This window comes from Anticarsia gemmatalis, chromosome 8, assembly GCF_050436995.1.
Source record: "Anticarsia gemmatalis isolate Benzon Research Colony breed Stoneville strain chromosome 8, ilAntGemm2 primary, whole genome shotgun sequence".
NCBI classification, from domain to species: domain Eukaryota; kingdom Metazoa; phylum Arthropoda; class Insecta; order Lepidoptera; family Erebidae; genus Anticarsia; species Anticarsia gemmatalis.
This window is the reverse complement of record NC_134752.1, coordinates 1,173,970-1,197,892: the sequence shown is the minus strand read 5'-3', so window position 1 is coordinate 1,197,892 and position 23,923 is coordinate 1,173,970. Positions and strand designations below refer to the sequence as shown.

At 37.6% G+C, this 23,923-nt stretch overlaps 1 protein-coding gene across 1 annotated transcript in view; it reads left to right on the top strand.

Moving 5' to 3' along the window:
- Nucleotides 1–23,923, top strand: part of Dnah3 (dynein heavy chain 3, axonemal) — a 52,685-nt gene that overhangs the window by 7,548 nt on the left and 21,214 nt on the right. The window contains exons 15-48 of the mRNA XM_076117010.1: nt 1,257–1,519; nt 2,119–2,276; nt 2,657–2,849; nt 3,744–3,970; nt 7,249–7,426; nt 7,817–8,079; nt 8,379–8,580; nt 9,044–9,214; nt 9,540–9,687; nt 9,999–10,197; nt 10,736–10,904; nt 11,525–11,718; nt 12,419–12,547; nt 13,057–13,258; nt 13,668–13,820; nt 13,989–14,212; nt 14,657–14,825; nt 15,048–15,153; nt 15,341–15,510; nt 16,004–16,118; nt 16,447–16,661; nt 17,021–17,227; nt 17,563–17,634; nt 17,771–17,914; nt 18,189–18,374; nt 18,709–18,935; nt 20,000–20,180; nt 20,515–20,662; nt 20,841–20,929; nt 21,133–21,246; nt 21,559–21,684; nt 22,028–22,188; nt 22,966–23,109; nt 23,431–23,550. Coding sequence (XP_075973125.1) covers nt 1,257–1,519; nt 2,119–2,276; nt 2,657–2,849; nt 3,744–3,970; nt 7,249–7,426; nt 7,817–8,079; nt 8,379–8,580; nt 9,044–9,214; nt 9,540–9,687; nt 9,999–10,197; nt 10,736–10,904; nt 11,525–11,718; nt 12,419–12,547; nt 13,057–13,258; nt 13,668–13,820; nt 13,989–14,212; nt 14,657–14,825; nt 15,048–15,153; nt 15,341–15,510; nt 16,004–16,118; nt 16,447–16,661; nt 17,021–17,227; nt 17,563–17,634; nt 17,771–17,914; nt 18,189–18,374; nt 18,709–18,935; nt 20,000–20,180; nt 20,515–20,662; nt 20,841–20,929; nt 21,133–21,246; nt 21,559–21,684; nt 22,028–22,188; nt 22,966–23,109; nt 23,431–23,550 — 5,767 coding nt within the window. The remainder of the gene's footprint in view (nt 1–1,256; nt 1,520–2,118; nt 2,277–2,656; nt 2,850–3,743; nt 3,971–7,248; nt 7,427–7,816; nt 8,080–8,378; nt 8,581–9,043; nt 9,215–9,539; nt 9,688–9,998; nt 10,198–10,735; nt 10,905–11,524; nt 11,719–12,418; nt 12,548–13,056; nt 13,259–13,667; nt 13,821–13,988; nt 14,213–14,656; nt 14,826–15,047; nt 15,154–15,340; nt 15,511–16,003; nt 16,119–16,446; nt 16,662–17,020; nt 17,228–17,562; nt 17,635–17,770; nt 17,915–18,188; nt 18,375–18,708; nt 18,936–19,999; nt 20,181–20,514; nt 20,663–20,840; nt 20,930–21,132; nt 21,247–21,558; nt 21,685–22,027; nt 22,189–22,965; nt 23,110–23,430; nt 23,551–23,923) is intronic.

The following is a 23,923-nucleotide window of genomic DNA, read 5'->3' as shown; positions in this document are numbered from 1 at the left end:
AATGTTCAGTTCATGCAAATTGGTTCAGTAGTTTAGGCGTGATTGAGTAGCAGACAGACAGACAGACAGACCGAGTTACTTTCGCATTTATAGTATTAGCTTGCTTGCTTAATACTATTGTCTCAAAAGTTTCAAAGTATTGTGAGTCAGTTTTAAATGATGTGTTGACTTTTGTTAAGTATTGCGTATTCTTAAAAGTGCGATAGTTACTTACTAAGAAAGGAGAATGGGCACTCCTGGGCGGTCGGCGGCCATTAATGAAAGTAGTGTTAAATTAAAGTAATGATAACTAGGAACAACTTTTACTAAGAACGTTTCGCTGCATTCCTTTCAGGAAACAATATATTGACATGTAAATATAATGGAATTTCATAGAACAAATACAATTATTTCATGTCTGTAATGCATTTAATGTTGTGTAATAACGTTACATCTTCTTATAACAATTGCAATGCCATCAAAATGAACAATAATCGTAACTCGTATCTATCTATCATATGGTTCACCTAGTTTCAAAGTTGTTCAACCCGCCCGAATGTTATCTTAGTTGACAACAACCGGGACCGACTTTTTACGTGCCCTCGGAAGCACGGAGAAGCTCAGTTCAAATACCACAATGCGGTCACCCATCTATAGAATGACCGCGCCAACGGTTGCTTAACCAACAGATCGTTTACCGACCAGTGAGTGCAACTGGCTATGAACGCCTCGTTTTTAAGCTGAGCATTCAAGACAGATAAGTCGTCTCAGTGAATATATTATAGAAGAGCAAGATGTTTACTTGTTACGATATTTATATATTTACATGTTATGATTGTTCGAATATTAATAATGTCTACATTTGTATGCAATAATATGAATAGTACTTTTTATTTAATCTCCGAATATAAGCCAAAAATATGTTTTTATACTATTAAAAGTGCTCAAAAACAAAAATGTATTTTGTTCGTCATATAAGTGCGTCGCGGCAATAAAACTTCTACACGGTAATTATAGGACTAAACTACATTAAAAAAACAAAAAATCAAGTTTGGCCGCGGATCGCCCAGGCTCCATACTATTTTGCCCATTCTCCTTTCATGAAGAATAGGTATAGGGTACGTCGCATTTATATTTCTTTGATTTATGAAGTCTCTTTAACCTCCTAGATTTTTCTCTTTACTTTTTTGGTTTTAAACAAAATGTCTTTACAATTTTTAACAAGTTCCGATGAAAAATTATGTACAGCTATCACTTTATGTTTATTTACATTGTAGTTGAAGATATAAACTTGAACACCCGAGTGTTCCTCTGGCCGCTGGACATGGAAGAGACGATAGACCTGACGCTCAAGACCCTCAACACGAAGAAGACCATGGCGGAAGACAAGCTCAGGAGCAGGAAGACCATCTTCGAAGACAAGCTGAAGAAACACGAGAAAGACCTGGAGCTGTTCCGACGATTTGATCCTCCGTTGTTAAATGTGGACCTTTTGAAAGATGTCGTCGGCCGAGTTGATGAGATTAATAATAATTTACTTGTAAGTATTGTAAAGCCATGATACTTAAGTAATTTTATCTCTGAGGTACATACATATATAGGGGAACAAATGGCTCACGATAAGTAACGACTACTTGTCAGGCAAAGCCGGGCGATTTCGCTGATATGCTTAACTACATCGTGCAACTGATGTCTGAAGCAACGAGCGAAGCGTAGTACAAGTACAACCTCGTACCACTCGATGTCGCTGGTGACACGTGTCACAGAATATTTTTCCTCTAGTGTATTCCTCCCTCAAGGCAACACGAAGAGACATTTTGATGTTAAGACATGTTGGTCAGAAATCTACTGTCAAGTTCTTTAAATATTTGCATTCATCATTTTAGACCCACACTTCATACAAATTGTCAAAGGCCTTACTCCTCGCCTACCAACAGAAGAACTCTGTCTATGTTGTATATTAGTAACTAGCTGACCCGCGCAACTTGTAACATTTTTTACTGGTACTCTGCTCCCATTGGTTGTAGCGTGATGATATGTAAATCCTGAGATTAGCGCGTTCAAACAAACAAACTTCAGCTTTTTAATTTTAAGTATAGATTTACAAAACTCAAGTACTTGTTTCTATATTCATAATAGGATGACAAGCGAGAAGCCGAGGACATAATCAACGAAGAGATACTGCTAGACCAGGAACAGTCAGTGTACTTCAGTCTGCAGACCATGTTGACTGGTATTGAACCGTTCCATAGACTGTGGCACACCGCGCACGACTTCTATGAGGGATATGAATTGTGGTGAGTGGAGAAAACTATTACAAAGTAATGTAAATTTGTCAAAACTGTCTTTTTGTTTTATGGGTTAGTTGTTGTTTTTTGAAATAAAGAATAAGCGGCAGATTTGTCATGATTCAAATGATAATTCAAGTATTTTTCTATTAATTTATAGGTACAAATGAGTGACTTCAGAATGGATGCTTTTTTAATTGTTTATTTTTTCAATGAGATTTCAAATAAGTAATTTACACGTAAATGAAGGATCACTCATATATTCAAAATTGTTTACTAACTTTTACTCGCATCTCAGCCCGCGTGAAAATTTTTAATTTAAAAAAAGGACCTTAATCATCACAAGACACATTTTTGCTCGTAATCTATCACGATATATCGTTGTCCAGGTACCACGGCCCGTTCCTAGGTCTAGACGCGGAAACGATAGCAGAAGACGTGGAAGCGTGGTGGAAGCTGCTGTACAAGTTGGGTAAGCAGATGTACGAGTACCCCGGCGCTAAGAGAATAGCAGACATGGTGAGGAACAAGGTGGAGAAGTTTAAAGTGCTGCTGCCGGTGCTCTGTGCTATTTGTAATAAGGTGAGTTGTACTATTCTCGGGCCATTTCAAACGTGCGAACTAAGTCATGTCACTTTTTCGGAGTCTGTCGCTCGCACCTTGTGTCGCTACACATTGTCACATTTATTTCATTCTTTTGATTATGACGTAGTTCGTTTATAACGGCCCGATTATAGCTTTATTAAGCGATACTTTGTTTGTGATTTACATATAAACGTTTGTATATTTAACGATTGGTCTCCCGAAACTGAACTTCTAACTTTTTAGCTTTCTCACTTGATGGCTCAAAACGTAATACCTGCCTACTTTTAATTACAAGATTTACTTTTGCTTATTCCTGGAGTGAGATATTCGATGTATAATAGAATACGGGAATTAACGCGAACACGCATTTTACCTTAAAATGCCTAACGTTTCGGCGCAGGTTGCACTCGCCGTGGTCCCAGGCTGACTGGAGCAGCGATGACAGGACTTCGTGTATATGAGGCGGACGAATGTCCATCCCTCATATTTTGAATTTTCCAACTGCCACCACACACTACACTAACACAGAATAGGGACACGGTTAGTGTCGCGTTAGGCATTTTAAGGTAAAATGCGTGTTCGCGTTAATTCCCGTATTCTATTATACATTAAACATGCAACGCGAGAGTTTAAAAGTTATGAGATATTCGAACAAAAAATATTTGGTATAATAGTTAACATGACATGAATTAAGGTTTTGTCTCATTAAACTTATGGAATCTTCTTTTTTCTTATGCTAAAACCCAATAACAGACTGTTTTCGAACTCAAAACCATTATAAAATAACTAACTATAGTACCTATCCATTTCATGATACCACTACGAAATTCCACATTTAGTTCCCCTTTGTCCACCTATCTACTCCATACCTTAAATCAACTCTCCTCCCAGGGCATGCGAGACCGCCACTGGGCTAAGATCAGCGAGCTAATTGGCACGGAAGTAGTCCACGACCCGGAGACCACGCTGGCGGACATGGTGGAGCAGGGCGTGCACGTGTACGCGGCGCAGCTCGAGGAGATCGAGCAGTACGCCTCCAAGGAGTACGCCCTCGAGAAGGCGCTCAACAAGATGAAGGAGGAATGGGTTGGAGTCAAGTTTGAGGTTATGCCCTACAGGTATGGGAACATATTTTTATTATATAATAGGATACGGGAACACGCATTTTACCTTGAAATGCCTAACGTTTGGCGCGAAGTTGCGCGAGTCAGCTAGTTACTTATAATTAGGCAGAAGGGATGACAACTATTTAAATTTTTTTGTCCACCTGGTAAATAGCAAAAAATAAAATCAAATCATTTATTTATAGTCAAATGCTGACACTTCTGATAGGCGATGATACAATTTCATACATTGTTACATAACGATACATTCAAATTAAACGAAGAGAAGGTTTAGTATTTAAACTAATGAGATTTAAAGCGGGTTTACAATTGAGTTGCCTAAATATTTTTATTCATAATGCCTGAATCTGATGTTGACTAAAAACCAAACTATTGTAAGCATATCTTACACCGAAGATCTGTTATGGAAACCAATATCTAAGTTTGTTAAAAGAATACTCAATTTGCCATATGACATTAGAACATCCAGTATTCTGTATGTCGTAGCTCGTAATAATAGTTTGAATATAATAATATATAAAATAAAATCGCCTATATTTCAAAGAGACAAAAATATATTTAGCTCGTGAGGGATTTGAACCCCCGACCACCTCTAGCACAGTGATGAGTAATGGGCGCTCTGACCGCTGAGCTAACGAGCTTCTGAATACTGAATTTCAAAAAGTCGAATGCATTCGTCAAATAGAGTATACAAAGTGCATTAAAAAACGCTTTGGAAATCGACGTAGCGTAGATTCCTTTCAATTTCGTTCGGCATAGTTCGGCAAAGTTCGTGTGATTCCGATTTTCACGTTTTCCACAAAGGGACGTGAAGGGTGTGGGGCGTGCATTCGCGTGTAGGAAAGAGGGGTTTTTCCTTTGTTGTAGTTAGAAACCCATTCAATTTATATTCGGCATAGTTCGGTAATCTTTGTATGGTTCTGATTTATCAAGCTTTGCATTTGGGTTGTTTGTTGAAGCGCGGGGATTTGAGTGTATTGTTTCTTGCAATATTGTGCATACATTTTAAGTAAATAGTATAACGTTCTTCGGAAACTATCAGGCTATAAGTTTCCGTATATAGTAAAATTCACTCTACATTTTCTAAATATAGGATCAAAATTAATTTTAAAATAATCCAACATTTTTTATTGATTTTGAAGAAAAGTTAATACTACACTCCTCAAATCGACCTTCTTCATTAGACAAAATATTAAATTATTACAAAACTTGAAAAATACTCATTCATAGAAAACGTTTTATTTTCATAGAGGCAAGCAAAGGAAGCTTACTAGAAACATCCCTACAAACTCCTTTAAAAAAATAAAACTATGTATCAAAAAGGAAAACATCAAAAAAGAGCTAGCTCGTGAGGGATTTGAACCCCCGACCGCCTCTAGTTTCGGAAAATTTGGGCGCTCTTACCACTGAGCTAACGAGCCTTACTTTAAGGGGTTGAAATACATGATTGTATTTGTCATAATTCATATATCTACCCCTTTAGTACTGTTTTACCAGGCACAAAATAACACACATTATATTTCGCATTGAACAATGATTAAAAGGATTTAATAAACAAGAGGAAATGGGGAAAATGCAAGGTATTGGCGTTATTCGACATTGTGAATGAAGTTCACATTCGGGTTAGTTCGGGTAACCTCGTTATATTCCGACAATTGTCCCCGCCCTTGATGAGGGTGCCGATTTTCCACAAAATTACAAGTGAAACTAAAACTGAATATTTGTTAAGATACGTAATTATTTATATGTATCTATAGACGAGTTCTTATTTTCCTTTCCGGGTAGATTAGAAAAAGCCTTTTCTCTTTAACGAAATGTATCGCAATTGACGCAAAGTTACATAATTTTCTGGGGAATATTAAAAAAAATGTCCTAAAGCATAAAAATAATATCAGCTCGTGAGGGATTCGAACCCCCGACCACCTCTAGAGTTAGAATTAAAGGGCGCTCTCACCGCTGAGCTAACGAGCTCTTGTGTGGAATGAAGAAATAGTCGATCGTATTTGTCGCAGAAGACATTTTTGAACAATAAGCAAGTGTTTTCCATCTATTCTCTATAGGACTTCTCATTGTCTACATTGCGATGTTATCGTCCAGTAAGTTTTGTAAAATGTTAACTGGTTTTAACAATTTCCCCCTTTTCCCTGAGAATTTATACCCATGTTCTGATTTCATACTCTACAGAAAAATAAGCCGGTTTTTTCTAGAGTACTATACCCAAAAAAACAGTTAGAAACGTATTTAAACAGACAAAATGAATAAAAAAGGGAAAGGATTTCCCCTTCCACCCTAATGTCGTCTTTCTAAGCTACGTTCGGTTAAGTTCGTGCTTTTCCGGCGTTGAAGCTTCTCGTTTTCTCTGAGGGCGCTTTAAGGGATGCGTTTTTACTTGAAATATTCTTGCTTGTCACTAACTTCTAACTTCCCTGTTACAGTTATATTTAATCATACAAAGTTATAAAAAAATGTTTGTAAAATAAGTCGCTGTTTCAGTCTTTAAGTCTCTCCTTAAAGTGTTTGATTCCAGACATCTGTTGTCAAATTCCGTACCTACTGAAAATAAAACCCACCCTCAGATATAAGGGTAGACTTAGGTTTCTACGAGCGAAATATAGATGGCGCTTACTAAAAGCTGAAAAATATAATGAACCATAGACTTCAGATCTTTGTTATTAAAAAATATAATTTTCTGAAATATTTAGCCTTGTACTATAGCATAACAATACAAAAAATCAAGAGGAACGGTAACAAGTTTGACCGCTAGAGGTTGTTTCAGTTGGGGCACCCCATTATCCAACCCTTCATTGACATGACTGGTTTTAGAAACGTACCCTTGCGGTATTTTATTGAATGCCTTGTAAATAAACTAAACAAACGTTCTGTTATGATATTGTAAAAATAATTCCTACATGAACTCATTGGATGGCAATTGAAATTCAGAGAAACCGATGCTTTTCAAACTATTTATTAAAATTTATTCTGTGGAAGACTTATTCACAAAAATAATATTTATTTATTCTTGTACCCTTGTCGCTTTAAATGACTACATAGTTAGGTGTAGTGTTACTTTTTGGTATTCAGTGAAGATAATAAGCTTCGCTAATATTAGTATCAATAACAAGTTACTATTGTAATATTTTAATGTTAATTAGAAATGACCAATAGCACTTTTTTCGACTTGGGTATCGAAACCTTGGGTAATGAACGGCGGTCGGTACCGACCACGCCACATAGGGATTCAAAATTTATGGTTTTGTTTTCTTATTCACCAGGGACACTGGTGTGGGCATCCTGACTGGTTTAGATGATATCCAACAGCAGCTGGACGACCACATCCTCAAATCGCAGACGATGCGCGGCTCCCCGTACGTGAAGGCGTTCGAGACAGACATGGTCAAATGGGAGGAGAAGCTCATCAGCATGCAGGATATACTGGACCAGTGGCTTATGGTACTTGAAACAGAGATTTGCTTAACAGTTAATTAAGAATGGAAATTACAAGCGTTTGATTTATACAAAACCTTATTACTTATAAAGATTAAGCACAATTCATTGGAACTTTTTTTGCTTTAATTGACTGAAACAGAGGTGAATTATGCCAGCCAACCATGTCATGGCACAGAACACTGTTTTATTTTGGAGAATAAAACAAGAGAATTTACATTCTGGTTTTCATACTTCTAAATGTCTACCGATTACTTAGTTTTTGAGTTAAATTGGTTCGGATCACTATATGACACGTATCCATGAGTCTTAAAATTATCCTTAAAATCGCTTCAATGGCGAGTGGTCTTAAATAAGGCTATCTTTATGATCATATCATTATCTTTAATCCCTCAGTGTCAAGCTACATGGATGTACTTGGAGCCCATCTTCTCGTCCGAAGACATCATGCGTCAAATGCCTACAGAAGCGAGGAACTTCCGCGACGTGGACAAGGAGTGGCGTACCATCATGGCAGCTACCGCCAAAGACCCAATGGTACTGCCAGCTACAGACTACCCTGGTCTTCTGAAGAAGCTGAGGTACAGCAATGCACTGCTGGATGATATTCAGAGAGGACTCAACGATTATTTGGAGAAGAAGAGGCTGTTCTTCCCAAGGTTTGTAATACATTTGTCGTATATAAGAATAATTTGACCTAATACTCGTCCACGACAGGGCATGCGTCCTGCCAAAGAGTGTTCCCATCTAGTGGTTTTCTACAATCTCCTCAAACAAAAGAAACCTTATCTTTTGTTTTCTGACATGTGTACATGATGGAGCTGATTGTCTGATCAGCCAGGCAGACTGTTCAGGAACAGGAAAAACTGCGTGTAGTATTTTTAAAGTAGGCATGGTAGTAGCATACTAGGAAACAACACATTTACTACATTTTTGAAGGATAAATTTCTTGCTACAGATTCTTCTTCTTGTCTAACGACGAGTTGCTGGAGATCCTGTCAGAGACCAAGGATCCCATGCGCGTACAGCCTCACTTGAAGAAGTGCTTCGAGGGCATCTACACATTAGACTTCAACAACGCTAAGGAGATCATAGGCATGGCTTCCGCTGAAGGCGAGATTGTCAAGCTTTCGTCCAGTATTCAGCCTGCTGATGCAAAGGTAAACTAACTGAAAGACTGGTACCAGATAAAGTAAGACGTTAAGTTAGAGGTTAGATGAACAATTACGCGATTGTTTAGTATGCCTAAACTATCGCTAAATTGTTTTTACCCTAGTGTAAGAAGAGGGTTATGCATTTATTATTTTCAATAAGTCATTAGTGAGTATTGACTCCTTAATGACTAAATTTATTGAAATAACGTGATGTTTTTATTGTTTTTTTAAACTCACGCCCCTCCTTCTTTGCCCGTAGGCATGTTGACGTTTAAAAGTACTCTTTTTCTCTTTCCTATCCAAAATGAATGATATCCTAAAAAAATCGCAAAAATGTTAAAAAATGTATACTTTGTTCGAAAAACTTGAATAGCGATTTAAATTTCCAAGCAGCTTTTTGGTTTAAATAAAGCAATATATATCAATAGATACGGGTTTTATTACACTAGATACTTTTCATTTCACTCAGGGTATGGTGGAACGCTGGCTGCAACAGCTGGAACACCAAATGATCGTGAGTCTTCGGGACGTGGCCACGGAGTCTATCAACGCGTACCCGTCTACTAAGCGTGAGGAATGGGTGCTCATCTGGCCTGGGCAGATTGTGCAGGCTGGGTCTTGTGTACAGTATACTACAGAGGTACGACGCCTTATATCCTTCATTGACCGAACTCACTCGCATGATATTCAAATAAAAAAATAGTTTATTACCGATAAAAATGTATTCTATGTTATTCTAGTGTCTAAGCTAGAAGTTTATACCTGTAAAGTGGAATCATTCGTAGTTAATTGCGAGAAATAGGTAGCAAATATCGCCATAAACTTTCGTATTTATATTAGTAAGGTTAATTAATAAAGAGATACGATTACAATTATTGTATAAATCTTGTATTTGAAGAAATTTTTGGCGCTTTAAGTGACTTTTTATATCCTGAAAAATTATTGCACAATTATATTTTACCCAGGCGATAGAAGCAATCCAGACGAACTCATTGCCGCAACTGGTAGAGCGCAGTACAGAACAGATCACTGGATTAGTATATCTGGTACAAGGGGAGCTAGACCCTGGCAACAGAATCACTGTGGAAGCGCTCATCGTGCTTGATGTGCATGGTAAAATATATACTAACTTTTTCCAGCAGATGCGCCTGCGAGGTAACTTTGTTAAAATATCGTTGATACTTGGTTTTCTCTAGTTTCAACGTTAATAGGCAACAGACAGACTTTCGTATTTACAATATTAGAAGAGTTTCTACGTTTCTCGAACTTGAAGCTAGAGTTGAATGAAGGCTGATACACCTACGTTCGGAGTAAGCTGATAACAAACTTTAAATCTAGGTTTCTGTTAAGAATATTTCCAATTTTTCACATTACTACTCTCATCACGGAAGCAGATAAGCATTTTTACTTCTATCTTCTCTCAGGTCGATCGATCCTCGAAGAAATGGTATCAAAGAACGTGTCAGATATATCAGACTTCAACTGGATCTCTCAGCTGCGCTACTACCTGCGCGCTGACAAGATGACATGCTCCATGATCACCACTGAAGTCGACTACGGGTTCGAGTACCTTGGGAACATTGGGCGATTGGTCGCTACGCCGCTCACTGATCGCTGCTTTAGGTAAATGTCGGTTATTTATGATATTTCAAGTCGCAAACCGCACTTGACCAGCGTGGTGGACTCAAGGCCTAACCCCTCTCTCATTACGGGAGGAGACCTTTGCCCAGCAGGCCAGCAGTGGGACAATAATGGGTTAAATTTGTTGTTGTTTTGAGTTGGTTTTCTGACCATTTATTTACGTTGAAGATAAAATGACAGATAGATGAATACTATCTAGAAATTATATTTTAGTTTAGTAAAAGTAGAACAGTCCAAATTGTTCTGATTGGAAAAATGTGGTGAAAAGAGTTGAATATATAATTTTGAATGACGACTCCTTTCCGTAGCGCAGTAGTTAAGTTGATCACACTCCTACCTCAGTGCACGAATGTCGGGGGTTCGATTATCCAATTATTTAAAAAATTATAACAGGCTTGATGGCACTTTATATTACCATTGCTCTCGTTATTTGGATACGAGGAAAAGTTCCTACAGTCTTTCAAAAATCAAACAATTTGAAAAACTCCGACATAAAAAAGCCTATTGTTTTATTCCCTAGAACATTAATGAGTGCGTTGAAGTTGAACCTGGGAGGTGCGCCCGAGGGTCCAGCAGGTACTGGCAAGACGGAGACTACCAAGGATCTCGCTAAGGCAGTCGCCAAGAAGTGCGTCGTGTTCAATTGTTCTGATGGACTGGATTATAAGGCGCTCGGCAAATTCTTTAAGGTTCGTCTATCTTAATATTATGTACTAGCTGACCCGCGCAACTTCGCTTGCGGCACATTAGATCATAATTTTCTCCGTTTTTGTAACATTTTTCACCGGTAGGTAATCTGCTCCTATTGGTCGTAGCGTGATGATATATAGCCTGTAGCCTTCCTCCATAAATGGGCTATCTAACACTGATTTTTTTTTTCAAATCGGACCAGTAGGTCCCGAGATTAGCGCGTTCAAACAAACAAACAAACAAACTCTTCAGCTTTATAATATTAGTAAAGATGCAGTGATTAAAAGTTTTTCTGTTTTAAATTTGCAAGCTTAGTATCGTAGTCCATAAGTAAGCCATTTTAAGGCCAGTGAGAATAGTCTTGGTCAGCTCGACTATTAAACTTTTAAGGTATCAGGATTATAACATGAACTTTGAGTAAATAGCTGTTTTTAAATAATTTTACAGCTAAAACTGGTCACTAACACAATTTTAGAAACGTTTTAGAAACGTTGCGTTTTAGAAACACATTACCATCACGAAGCGTTACTAATAGAGATATATTTCAGAAATCAGCCATTAGTTGTCGAATTCCCGATTTTAATTATTTACTGATCTAATATTTTAATCTGACTCCCAGGGTCTAGCGCAATCGGGTGCCTGGGCTTGCTTCGACGAGTTCAACCGTATTGAGCTCGAAGTGCTATCCGTGGTGGCGCAGCAGATCCTCTCCATCCAACTGGCTATCCTCAGGAGAGAGAAGCGCTTCGTGTTTGAAGGCACGGAGATCAGTCTCAACCCGACCTGTTCCGTGTTTATTACTATGAATCCTGGGTAAGTTAAGTATGTATAAGTAGACAATTAGCCCCCTGTTTCTGAGGTACATTTAGCGGTAGTTTATCTATTCAAGCTCATATAAAAAAACGCTATTGAATAGATAAACTACCGTTAAATGTACTCAGAAACCGGGGATAGGAAAGGGATGGATGGTTTATTTCTAGAAAAAACTGACAAACTGCTATTAAAGGGATTTTAGGGACGTGATTTAAGTTGGCTTTTTGTACATTTCTGTCGATAATTATGTCTTTGTATATAATTTTGTGAATGACATTTCAAAATTCTTTCCAATTATTGTTTTTACGCACAACCGCCGAGGATTGGACTTATGTAAGTATAGCATGACGAGATTATCAGCATGCCCATTTAATTTTGCGTGGTCTTGTATCTACTTCGACACCAATAGTTTGCCATTAACACCTTCTTGTTAATTTTAAACACTTTTTAACACTTGCAATGAACCGCTTTTAAACCATGCGCTTAATGTTGCTGAACTTTACTGTGCCTTTATTCATCATCCAGTGTAACTGACTTACTATCCAAAGGTATATAATATATCCCTCTATTAATATTGTTAGTTACATGTAATGTGGGGCGAGCCTATTGCCATTTACCGGGCAAGTTAACAAACTCTAGGCTATTATTGAGAGTTCATTGTCAATAATTTAACACATATCATATTATTATTGTTCCTCAGGTACGCGGGTCGTACAGAGCTGCCGGACAATCTGAAGGTGCTGTTCCGTACGGTAGCCATGATGGTGCCGGACTACGCCATGATCGGAGAGATCACGCTGTACTCCAACGGATTCGTTAATGCTGGACCGTGAGTACTTTTTATAAAGATGTATTGAGGGTATGATAGGATTTGTGGTCGTGATGATAATAATTGGGTAAAAGTGAAAGAAGCCGTTGCCCAGTAGTGGGACAGTGGAGGCTAACAAAATAATGGTAGGATTATTGCGTAAACTATAAGCATAAGATATTTCGGATCGCATACAAGTAGAGATTGCTAGATGCTGTCTAGAATGTTATAAAATAGACCATTTACTTGCAAGAGATTTTAATCTGCAATATAATATAAAATAGGTCTTCTCGTGAACGCAGATGATGTGAATTTAAGAGCACTTTTCTGCGTCTGGTAGAAGATTCATCACTGTAACTACCAGTTAACATCGATCAGTTAAACATTCGTTCAGAAGTAAATCTATTGGTTCCAAGAAAATAATTACCTAGATGAGATGAGACGAGAGATTTTAGCTACTATATGTTTTCAAACTTTAGTTCAGAATCAGTTCTCTAAGTTTATTAAAATACGGTTTCAATTTCCACCAGATTGGCCCGCAAGATCGTGCAAGCATACAAGCTGTGTTCAGAACAGCTGTCATCTCAGAACCACTATGACTACGGCATGCGAGCCGTCAAGTCAGTGCTCCTGGCCTCGGGAGCCTTGAAGAAGAACTACCCGGAGAAAGACGAGTCGCAGCTCGTGCTGAGGGCTATTATTGATGTTAATATGCCCAAGTTCTTGTCTCAGGTAAATAAATAATTTGCTACTTATTCCTTTTTGAGCTATGCTTTTCCAGTTTCGCTGCTGGGTGTGGGTGATTGTACAAAATGAGGGGGATGATTTCTCTACAGCTTTTCTATTCAGGTTTTGTATCTTTAGGCTTAGTTTTATAAAAACTTTCAAATAAAAGTATAAGTTTATTTATTCATGTTATGAATCTCTAACAAAGGATACATATAAACCTATGTTGCTATAGTTCTATCTCAAACACTGTCGTCAAAGTTGACAGTCAGTTTGTCGATCATAATCTTACCTTTTCAATGGATTTTGGTATACGTGGTGAAGAAAAAGGGTTTATAATAAAGTTAAAAACCTAGAGACAATACTAGACTCTTTAATCTGATGTTTATTTCCACTAATTCAAATCATTACCCAGGACGTGCCACTATTCGCTGGTATATACTCGGATCTGTTCCCGGGCGTGGAAATACCTCAACCAGATCGTGCTGAACTACTAAAATGTATCAAGAAAGACCTAGACAAGAGGAATCTTCAGGCAACCGACTGGTACCTGGAAAAGATTATTCAGGTATAACATTTCACTTAATTGCTGAAACTATTTGTGGATTCCACAAATAATTGTTTCGTGTGGGAATCGAACCCACGACCACCCGACGCAATGGTAGCGGCGTGGTGACCTTAACCACTGCGCCACTGAGGCAGTCACATCGTTAACATTCGTCTGTATTTTTCCCAGATCTACGAGATGATGCTAGTCCGTCACGGCTTCATGATAGTGGGTCCCCCTATGGGTGGCAAGACACAAGCGTACCAATCCCTAGCGGATTCCCTCCGAGCCCTTCAGCTGATGAAGCCACCGCCGAGACACAAGGAGTTCGGAGCTATATACCGGATACTCAACCCTAAAGCGATCACCATGGGACAGCTGTATGGGTGTTTTGATCCAGCTTCACATGAGTGGTACGTACCGTGCTTTCTTTATTCTAAAATAACAAGTTTATAAGCACTCTTTTTACTTATTTTAGTGGTCTTTTATGCAGTGAATCGTTGTCTTCATCGATAATTAATTAAATTAGGAAGTGTAAAGGTATATATTAAACATAAAATTACGCCTTTTTCCATAGGTATAGGAGCATTTAATAATATTGAGAAGTTTATTTCAGACATACATATTTTAGTATTGAAATCACACGATAATGTCATTTGCGAAAATCTAATTTTTGTCTTTCACGCTCGAAATTTTGTTAGGAAGTTCTCTTTTCCCCTGCTTTTTCAGATATTTTGTAACAATACATGATTTTTTTTTCAAGAGTTTTCTTAAGCGCATTAATTCGCTTAGAAAATTATTATTTTCTCTACAATGGTTTGAACGTATAATATTTGTTCTGTATATCAAATTTATAGGTCAGATGGTGTCCTAGCCATAGCGTTCCGAGAGTACGCCATGTCAATCACTCGTGATCGCAAGTGGATTCTATTTGATGGACCCGTAGATGCTGTGTGGATAGAGAACATGAACACAGTGCTTGATGATAACAAGAAACTCTGTTTAATGAGCGGAGAAATTATTCAGGTGGGAAAAGTTTTATGAAAGAGTGTTAACCTAAACGATTAAATATGCGCAAATGCTGAGGACAAGTCCTTTCTCGTTATCTTCACTACTTTATTCGTTAAAGAAGGAAACTAAATTCATTGGTTTAAAATGAGAATAAAAACTAATACTCTTTTTAAAAAAAAAAATGAGATATTTATACGTGTTATTTACAATTCAATCATGTGTATTAACTTTGCGTAGATGACAAATAAAATGAACCTAATCTTCGAGCCAGCCGACTTGGAGTTTGCGTCTCCGGCCACCGTGTCTCGATGCGGCATGATCTACATGGAACCCGAACAGCTAGGTAAGAATATAAGCTAGCTAAGATACTTTATTTTATATACAATGCTTCATGTCTTCCTAAGATTTCCAAGTGTGAAAACTAAGCTTACTTAAGAGAATATTGATTGCGAAGCAAGAACAAAACAAGTTTAAATTCTTTATTATGTACTTTGGGTAATTTTTCATATTCCATTTTCATATGTGCGTAGGATGGCGGGCATTCCTCGTGTCATACAACGTGTATTTGACAAAGAAGTTGATCCCGGAGCAGTACGAGCTGATACAGGAGCTGATCGAGTGGCTGGTGCCACCTATACTCGAGATCTTACAGTTTAAGTGCACACACTTCGTCAGTGTTGGCGAGATACATCAGTTTGACGTGAGTTCTGTAGCAAAAGTAATTAGCAATTAAGATTTTGCATCTCCCTTTTACGGCCGAATGTTTATTTATTTATTTACTTTATATACAAACGTTGTATAATGGCGGACTTAATGCCAATGGCATTCTCTACCAGTCAACCTACGGGTGATGCAGAGCTAAGAAGAAGTAGGTGTATAATAGAAGTGAAGGAGTGAGTTGAACAAGATAAACAAATAGTTAAGAAAGATGAAAATGGAAAGAAGTATACAAATATACATAAATAGTGATAAATACACATAGCTATATACATACAAACTATAATACTAAGAATGTTGTTGGACATTTCTTCGTCATACCCTCAAGTATCATTAAGTATCGTGCAGTCTTTGTCACTTTAAGGTGTATTTTACTGACTAAAATACTTTAATCATCAGATAAAATACAATGATCTTCCTGCATCTGCCCGTTAGTTTTCTTTCAGATATAAACAGTTCTATCTTTCTTTGGACAGTCGTTCACGCGTTTGTTCACGTGTCTGCTGGAAGGCGAGGGTCAGTTCAGCACTGTATGGCTACAGTGTACATTTGTATTTGCGCTGTTATGGGGACTCTGTGCTACTATCAACGGTGAGTAAAAGATTAAACATACTGCTACGTATCCAATATCGGCTGGGACTGGAAAATGGTGAACTCAGGAGTAATATAACGTAAAGAAGCCATATAGAATTATAAGAAACTCCATTGATATTGTTAGTTGGCTTTGCGTTAATAAAGTACTAAAATTGGTGTTGGAATGTGCTACGTGCACAATCAAGAAGTTCAAGCTTGAATTTTAATACTTTGTTAGACTTTCGTAACTTAAAACAAATAATTGAGGGCTTATACCATCATATGATACACTTACAGGAATTACGTTTTTTTTTTCCTAAAGTTCTTGTTTTATATTACCCAATAGGTGAAAGCCGTAAGAGCTTCGACGTGTTCTTCCGCAAACTATTAGAAGGGAACAACGCGGCCTTCCCTAAACCGAAATCGTTCAAGTTAACCAAGAACCAGCTGTTCCAAGACAAGGATACTGTGTTTGATTACGTCTATGATAAGAGAAATAATGGCACCTGGATACCTTGGATGGAACTGGAAAAGGAGATGCCTTTGGCTCCGAATGCTAAGGTATGTAAGTGTGTAAATGAGAGTCGGTAAATAGGGTTGATTTTCGGCCACTATCGGCTATCAACAAACAAAGAGTGCCCCTGGCGTATTAAAACATATTTCCTTCCTCCACTAACTATGAGTGTTAAATAAGATTGCTATTTTATTAGTTGGAAATATCTAATATTTTTTTATTGGAATTATCGCCAAAGCTAATATTTAATAGATTTGATTATTTCGTTGCTTTATTCTATTAAAGTACGTGACATAAAAATGTAAGTATATTAAAAAAACCCGCAAGTCACGGAGAGGAAGTGATTTTCGAAATGCACAATGTAACAATGGCGAAAGCATTCCTCATCAAAATCTGATTGCATTAGGTGGGCGACCTAATAATCCTGACGAATGAGAACGCCTGTCTCCGTTACTTCGTACAAAAGATGGTAAAGTCCCGCATCCCGATCTTGATCGTGGGTCCCACGGGGACTGGCAAGTCCTCGCTCATATTGAACTTCTTGCTCACTTTGCCAAAGGAAAGATATATCACTAATACCATCAATTTCTCCGCAAGAACCACTGCTAATCAGGTGAGTTTTAATTAAAATTACCTCCGTATAAAAGTGATAGTTTTAATTAAAGTGTATTGATATTTATTGTAGCTTTTGAAATCTTACCTATCTCGATCCTCTACCTATGTTAAAAATGATAGGATTAAGCGAAGAGAAAACATATTAATTGAGAGGCACCAGACTCATGGTGTTATGTTACACCATATAGCCTCCTTAAGCATGTTTCTTTGACACAAGATGAATCTCCTATTGGGTCCCTAAATAGAAATAATATTCGGAGGTAAAAGCTCGTCTTGTCGACTTTCCATTGTTTGTGCTATATGTTATGAAACCTCATTTACTCTATGTTTCAGACCCAAGACATTATTATGTCTAAAGTAGACAGAAGGAGAAAAGGTGTCTTTGGACCATCTATGGGAAAAAAGGTTCGTTATATTTTCCTGTTATTTACAGGTCAATTATTATTTATTATTGTATTGGAAATGATCTATGAAGAAATAATTTATTAATTAATTAAAAACATATGTATGATAAAACGTAATTTTTTGTTAACCTTTTCAGTGTGTCCTATTCGTAGACGATTTGAGTATGCCTCAAAAGGAACAGTACGGCGCTCAGCCTCCTCTAGAGCTGATACGACAATGGATCGATCATGGACATTGGTACGACTTGAAAGAGATGGTGAGGCAGGAAGTCGTCGATGTGGTGAGTTACACCGTAGATTATTATCAAATAACAAATTAATACTCTTGGTTTGATTCTCATGTTTCTGTAAAGTGGTTGAAAAAAAAGGACCGTGGTGACCACGGTCGGTCGTTGTAATGCGATCGAAACGTCGGGCAGCAAATAAGCTATCCTAACCTTTAAATTTTTAATCGCGTATAAGACCCGTTGCATTATAATATTATGTTGATGGTATTCATTAACAAATTCCAATTACTAACAGTCTATCATATTCACATCGCAAATTTTCCTCTAGCTCTTCGTATCAGCCATGTTACCTCCCGGCGGAGGGTCCAACCTGATCTCTTCGCGTCTCACTCGCCACATGGTGCTGGTGACACTGGACTCGTTCGAAGACAACACCCTCAACAAGATCTTTATCACTATCATGGACTGGCACTTTGCTAAAGGATTCCCTGAACAGCTTATGAGACAGTCAAAGGTACGGTTTTCGAAAAATATAGAGTAAAATAAATGATTAAATTGCGAAATGCATCCACGAAACGCGATAAAAATTAAAAAGATTCGTCGACGATTTTCGTATCGAAACCTTTAAAATTTTCTACGTGTAAAATATAGTTAGCCATTTAGTAATATTTAACTATCGCGGCAGTTTAAGAAGTTTAGTAGTTTAGATCCACATGAGTATCTATCATATCAATGCAGTGCCTCTCTTTAATACTAAACTATTTTGTACGATTTAAAGATGAAGTCATTAATGTCATAACAGAAAAAAAAAACAAATACAAGTCTCTTACTTTAAACTTTTCCTACAGACCGTAGTAGGAGCGACAATGGAAGTATACAAAACAGTCACGTACCAGTTCCTGCCGACGCCCAGCAAATGTCACTACCTGTTCAATCTGCGAGACTTTGCGAGAGTCATCAAGGGAGTCCTTCTAGTGCCTTCCACTCACTTGAAGGAGCTCAACAAACTCGTCATACTGTGGGTCCATGAAACCTACAGGGTGTTCTATGATAGGCTGGTTGATGATTCTGATAGGTAAGTTAAAATAGTCTTTAAGTTGTTTAAATATAAGTAGTTATTATAGTATAACATTTGAAGTTTTACGTTTCAGTTTCGTACGTGGTTGTACATTTGCTTCACCCAAATGTGTTATTAGCACAGATTTGAAATGAAAAGCACCATTTTTTCACAAGTCCAATTGTTAATTAGCCAAGTGGCTTAATATAACATTAAGAAGTATAATTATCGAAACTCACAATCAACTGAAATCTCATATATTATATCATTCGAAATGAAATCATGCTCAAAAACGTTTTTCTTTTATGCGATAGACGTCAAACGTCGTTGAGAGGTTTCTTTGATTCGGTCGTTAGTCGATTTAAAACGAACCCCCGGTTTCTGAGTACATTTAGCGGTAGTTTATCTACTCAATAGCGTTTTTTTATATAAGTTTAAACGTTATAAACTACCGCTAGATGTACCTCAAAAACCGGGGGTAAGTGCATTATTTAAGACGACAGCAATAACAATAAACTGTTGATGGAACGAGACGCTATTATGGCCTATCTTTATTTATGTTACTCATGTATCTAAGCTTATATTACTTGTGTATACAAGTTCTACCCCTTTTTTTACATCTACACTTCTCTCTCCATCCCATGGTTGCCTGGAAGAGATTGACTTGTGCGATAAGGCCGCCGATTGTTCATTAGTATTTCATTTATATTTAAGTTCTCACTGTTTTAATTTATTGTATTTCTTTTTTTTCTGGTACATTGTGGACAATAAAGAGATTATATTAAAGACTAGCTGACCCGCGCAACTTCGCTTGCGTCACATAAGAGAATCATAATTTTCCCCGTTTTTGTAACATTTTTCAGTGGTACTCTGCTCCTATTGGTTGTAGCGATGATATATAGTAGGCTATATATCATCGCTATCTAGCCTTCCTCGATAAATGGGCAATCTAACACTGAAAGAATTTATCAAATCAGACCAGTAGTTCCCGAGATTAGCGCGTTCAAACAAACAAACAAACAAACTCTTCAGCTTTATAATATTAGTATAGATTTTTGTCTATCATTATTTTCTCTCCACAGACAGCGTCTTTTCGAGTTGGTATACAAGGCGGTGTACGGCAACTTCCGCGTGCACTTCGACCAGGTGATGAACGAGCTCGGCTACATACCGGACGGTGAGAAGTGCGCCAATAGACACGCAGCCAACATATTCTTCGGAAACTATATGGAGCCTGATGCTGATCCTAAGATATATGATCAGGTTTGAATCTACATAATTAGGTATTTTAAATGTTTCACGTAATGACAATTTAACCATAAGGCTATTAACCCATTACTGTCCCACTGCTAAAGAGGGTTTACTCCCGAAATGAAAGAGAAGACTAGGTCTTAAGAACGTTAAACGAAATTTCTTTTCTAATAGACTTTTATAATTTATTTTAGGTAATATATTTGGGGAAGGGTTTGGGCATAGTAGTGCATAGCCTAGACAAGGCCTTGAGTATGGGATACAATATAAAACTTGTAAAATCTATTAGGACTAAGAGACGCATAGAATACTATCAAGAAAATTCTATCCCTCCTGATCTCACTAGGTGTTGGACCTGGACGACATGGCGGTAAAGATGGAGTACTACCTCGAGGAGTACAACGTGGTGTCGTCGTCTCCTATGGCGCTGGTCATGTTCAGATACGCGCTCGATCATATATCCAGATGTTGCCGAGTATTGTTGCAGGATAACGGTGAACACTTAACTTTCTTTTATTCAACCTAGCCTTTTCATATTTGCATTTGTATTTATTCTAATATCGAACTTACCTTGCTCGACGTTTTGGCGCAGATTTTCTTTGTTTTGATGTTAAGGCTTTATCTTTATTTAATAGATGAGCGGTTTAAGATTAATATGTTGCTCAATCCTAGGAAACTTATTACTGGTCGGCGTCGGTGGCAGCGGTAGAAGCAGTGCAGTGAAATTAGCTGCTAGTATCCTAGAAATGAATGTCATTCAAGTAAGTGCCACCAAGCAAAACATAATGAAACTTAAGACCCATAGTATTTTAGTTTCTAAAGAAGCTGCGTGCATTTTTGCTTTTATTTTGAAGCATCCTTGAAAAAATTATGTTATATGATAGCTTTTGTGATAATTATTATTGTAGGTAATGGCTAGGCTATGTAACGTGTCTAACAAAATGTTTTCAATACAAATTCACAGATAGAAATATCCCGAGTGTATGGTCAGAACGAGTGGCGTGATGATATCAGGAAGTTACTCATGAAGGCCGGTATCATCGGGAAACCACTGGTCTTCTTGTTCGCTGACAATCAGGTAACAACAACCTGCCCTTGGCATACACGTATTTAGACATTTTTATGAAGTTTCAGTAAGAATTTTTAATTCAAAAAATGTACATAAGCACTATGCATTCGGGAGCCAAGACTATTTAGGACTAGAAATCTCCAAATGAACTAGATGAATGAAATTCTTCAAAATGCCGTTTTAAAATTAAATTAATTTTCCACCCAATAAACCTGATTGAAAAAAGACTTTTGAAAAAGGATTTGTTTAACGCTTAGAAGCCACCAAATACTTAAAAAATATCAAAATGCCCGTTCTATACGCTATGCCTTCTGACTTCAGATAATGTACGAGGGTATGGTGGAAGACATCAACATGTTGCTGAACACTGGCGACATACCAAACTTGTACGGTATGGACGAGAAGGTTGAGATATTGGACAAGATGCAGGCGGCCGTGCGAGAAGCTGTAAGTAACTTTTATTAATACAAGTCTTACACTAAATTAGCATTTGTTTTCTACCCTTAACTGGCTCAGAATTAAGACGCTTAACAGAAGTTTCATTTATACCTTTAAGTCTTTTTAAAAAGAACATATTAATGGGTCGTTCTCGTGGGGTACAGAGTTCAATTTCACATTATTTTACTTGTTAACTGTAGCTTAGATTAATCACAAATTGAAAAGAAATTAGATCGACCAAGAAAAAGTCGACGAAAGAATAGAAATGAATAATAAAAATAATTTCGAAAAAATAAGTATAATGACTGTAGGTAATAGACCATGCATAAGTTAACAATATTTTTTGTTTTAGGGAAGGAAAATCGAGACAACTCCTCTAGCGATGTTCGGCTTCTACGTGGAGCGAGTGAAGGCTAACCTACGTATAGTGATGGCGATGTCACCCATCGGAGACTCGTTCAGGAACCGACTCCGAATGTTCCCTTCACTCATTAATTGCTGTACTATTGATTGGTAAGACATTACATTACTTCAGTTTTTATTGTTGATTTTCTCTGTGGCCCAGTCGGTAGTGTCTCCGACTGCTACAGTCAGAGCTACGACAGTCTCATGTTCGATTTCAGTGTCAGACATAGTACTTTTTTAATTTATATCAGACAATTTTCAATAATAGCCCGATGTTTAATGGCTCAACTGCTAAATGGCAATAGGCTCTCTTCTACACGGGACTTATTGTTGTTATCGGCGAAACGTCGCGTCGGTATATTTCGAACACCTCTACCCAAACCTTCGGGTATAACAGGCGTGATATTATTTTTCTTTCTGGCCTTACCAGAGATATACCTACTAGTGACTTGAGATAATTAAAAAATACTGTTGCTGTAATATAATAATATAATAAATTTAACCCATTAATGTCCCACTCCTGGGCAAGGGTCTCCTCCCGTAATGAGGGAGGGGTTAGGCCTTGAGTCCACCACGCTGGCCAAGTGCGGGTTGGGGACTTTGCATGCCCTCAATAAATGTTTTAAACAAATTTTTAGGCATGCAAGGTTTCCTCACGATGGTTTCCTTCACCGTTGGAGCATGTGATAATTATTTCTAATACACACATAACTTCGAAAAGTCATTGGTGTGTTGCCTCGGGTTCGAACCTGCGACCATTGGCGTGGGAGGTGTCAACTGTTGCTGTACAAGATTTTTTTTTTTTCAAAGATTAACAATATCATGACTTCACTATAGTACTCAAATCAACAAGCTATACTTCAAGATTGATTCTTTGTGGTCTAGGTTCACGGCCTGGCCGCCAGAGGCGTTAGAGCGCGTGGCAGAGATGTTCATAGCACAGATGGAGAACGTGACGGATGAGTTGCGCATCGCCTGCGTTGAGATGTGCCAGCTCTTCCATATGACTGTCGTCAAGCTAAGCGATGAGTATGTATTAGAATAGCCTCTTGGAGACCATTTAGTAGAGTTATATTACCGCGAGAAGATTTAATTCGATTTGGTGTACGGAATTAAAAAATGATACCCAACTGAACTGATGATAAATAAATAAAATTGACTGTTATATTGTATTGTATACCAATTTAATGATATCCTTACATTTTCTGCATTAATGTTCTTAATGACACTTTATTTTTTCAGCAAAAGTCATTTTAGAATGTCCAAAAGTCGAAACATAAATAAACGAATAGTGTGTGTGCACTTTTGTACTATTCAAGCCCTTCTGCTAATATCGATATTTGTTTTCAGTTTCTACAACGAGCAGAAAAGAAAGGTGTATGTGACTCCAACAAGCTACTTGGAACTGATCAAGGCTTTCCAGAACCTCTACGCTTTGAAGGTCAACCAAATTACGAACGCAAGAATCAGGTAAAGAAATCTATTCACTATCAATCTGGTTAGTTGAGAGCCCCGTTTGCAAAGTGTGCGAATGACGTAAGTATACAATATTTAGAATTAGCTGACCCCGCAAACTTCGTATTGTCTTACAGCCAATTTTTAAATTAATAAATAAATAATTCAATAAACTTTTTTTTTCTCTGTAAGAACCATCCCCGTACTTCAAGGAATATTATAGAAAATAATTAGTGAAATCGTTCCAGCCCTTAACGCGTGATGGCGTGATCAAGAGAAATAGGGATTCATTTTTATATATAAAAGATAGATATAGAACGACAATCACCCGCAAATTATGCAGCGGAAGGCTTGTTTGACTTCTTTAAATCGTATATGGCTTTCTACT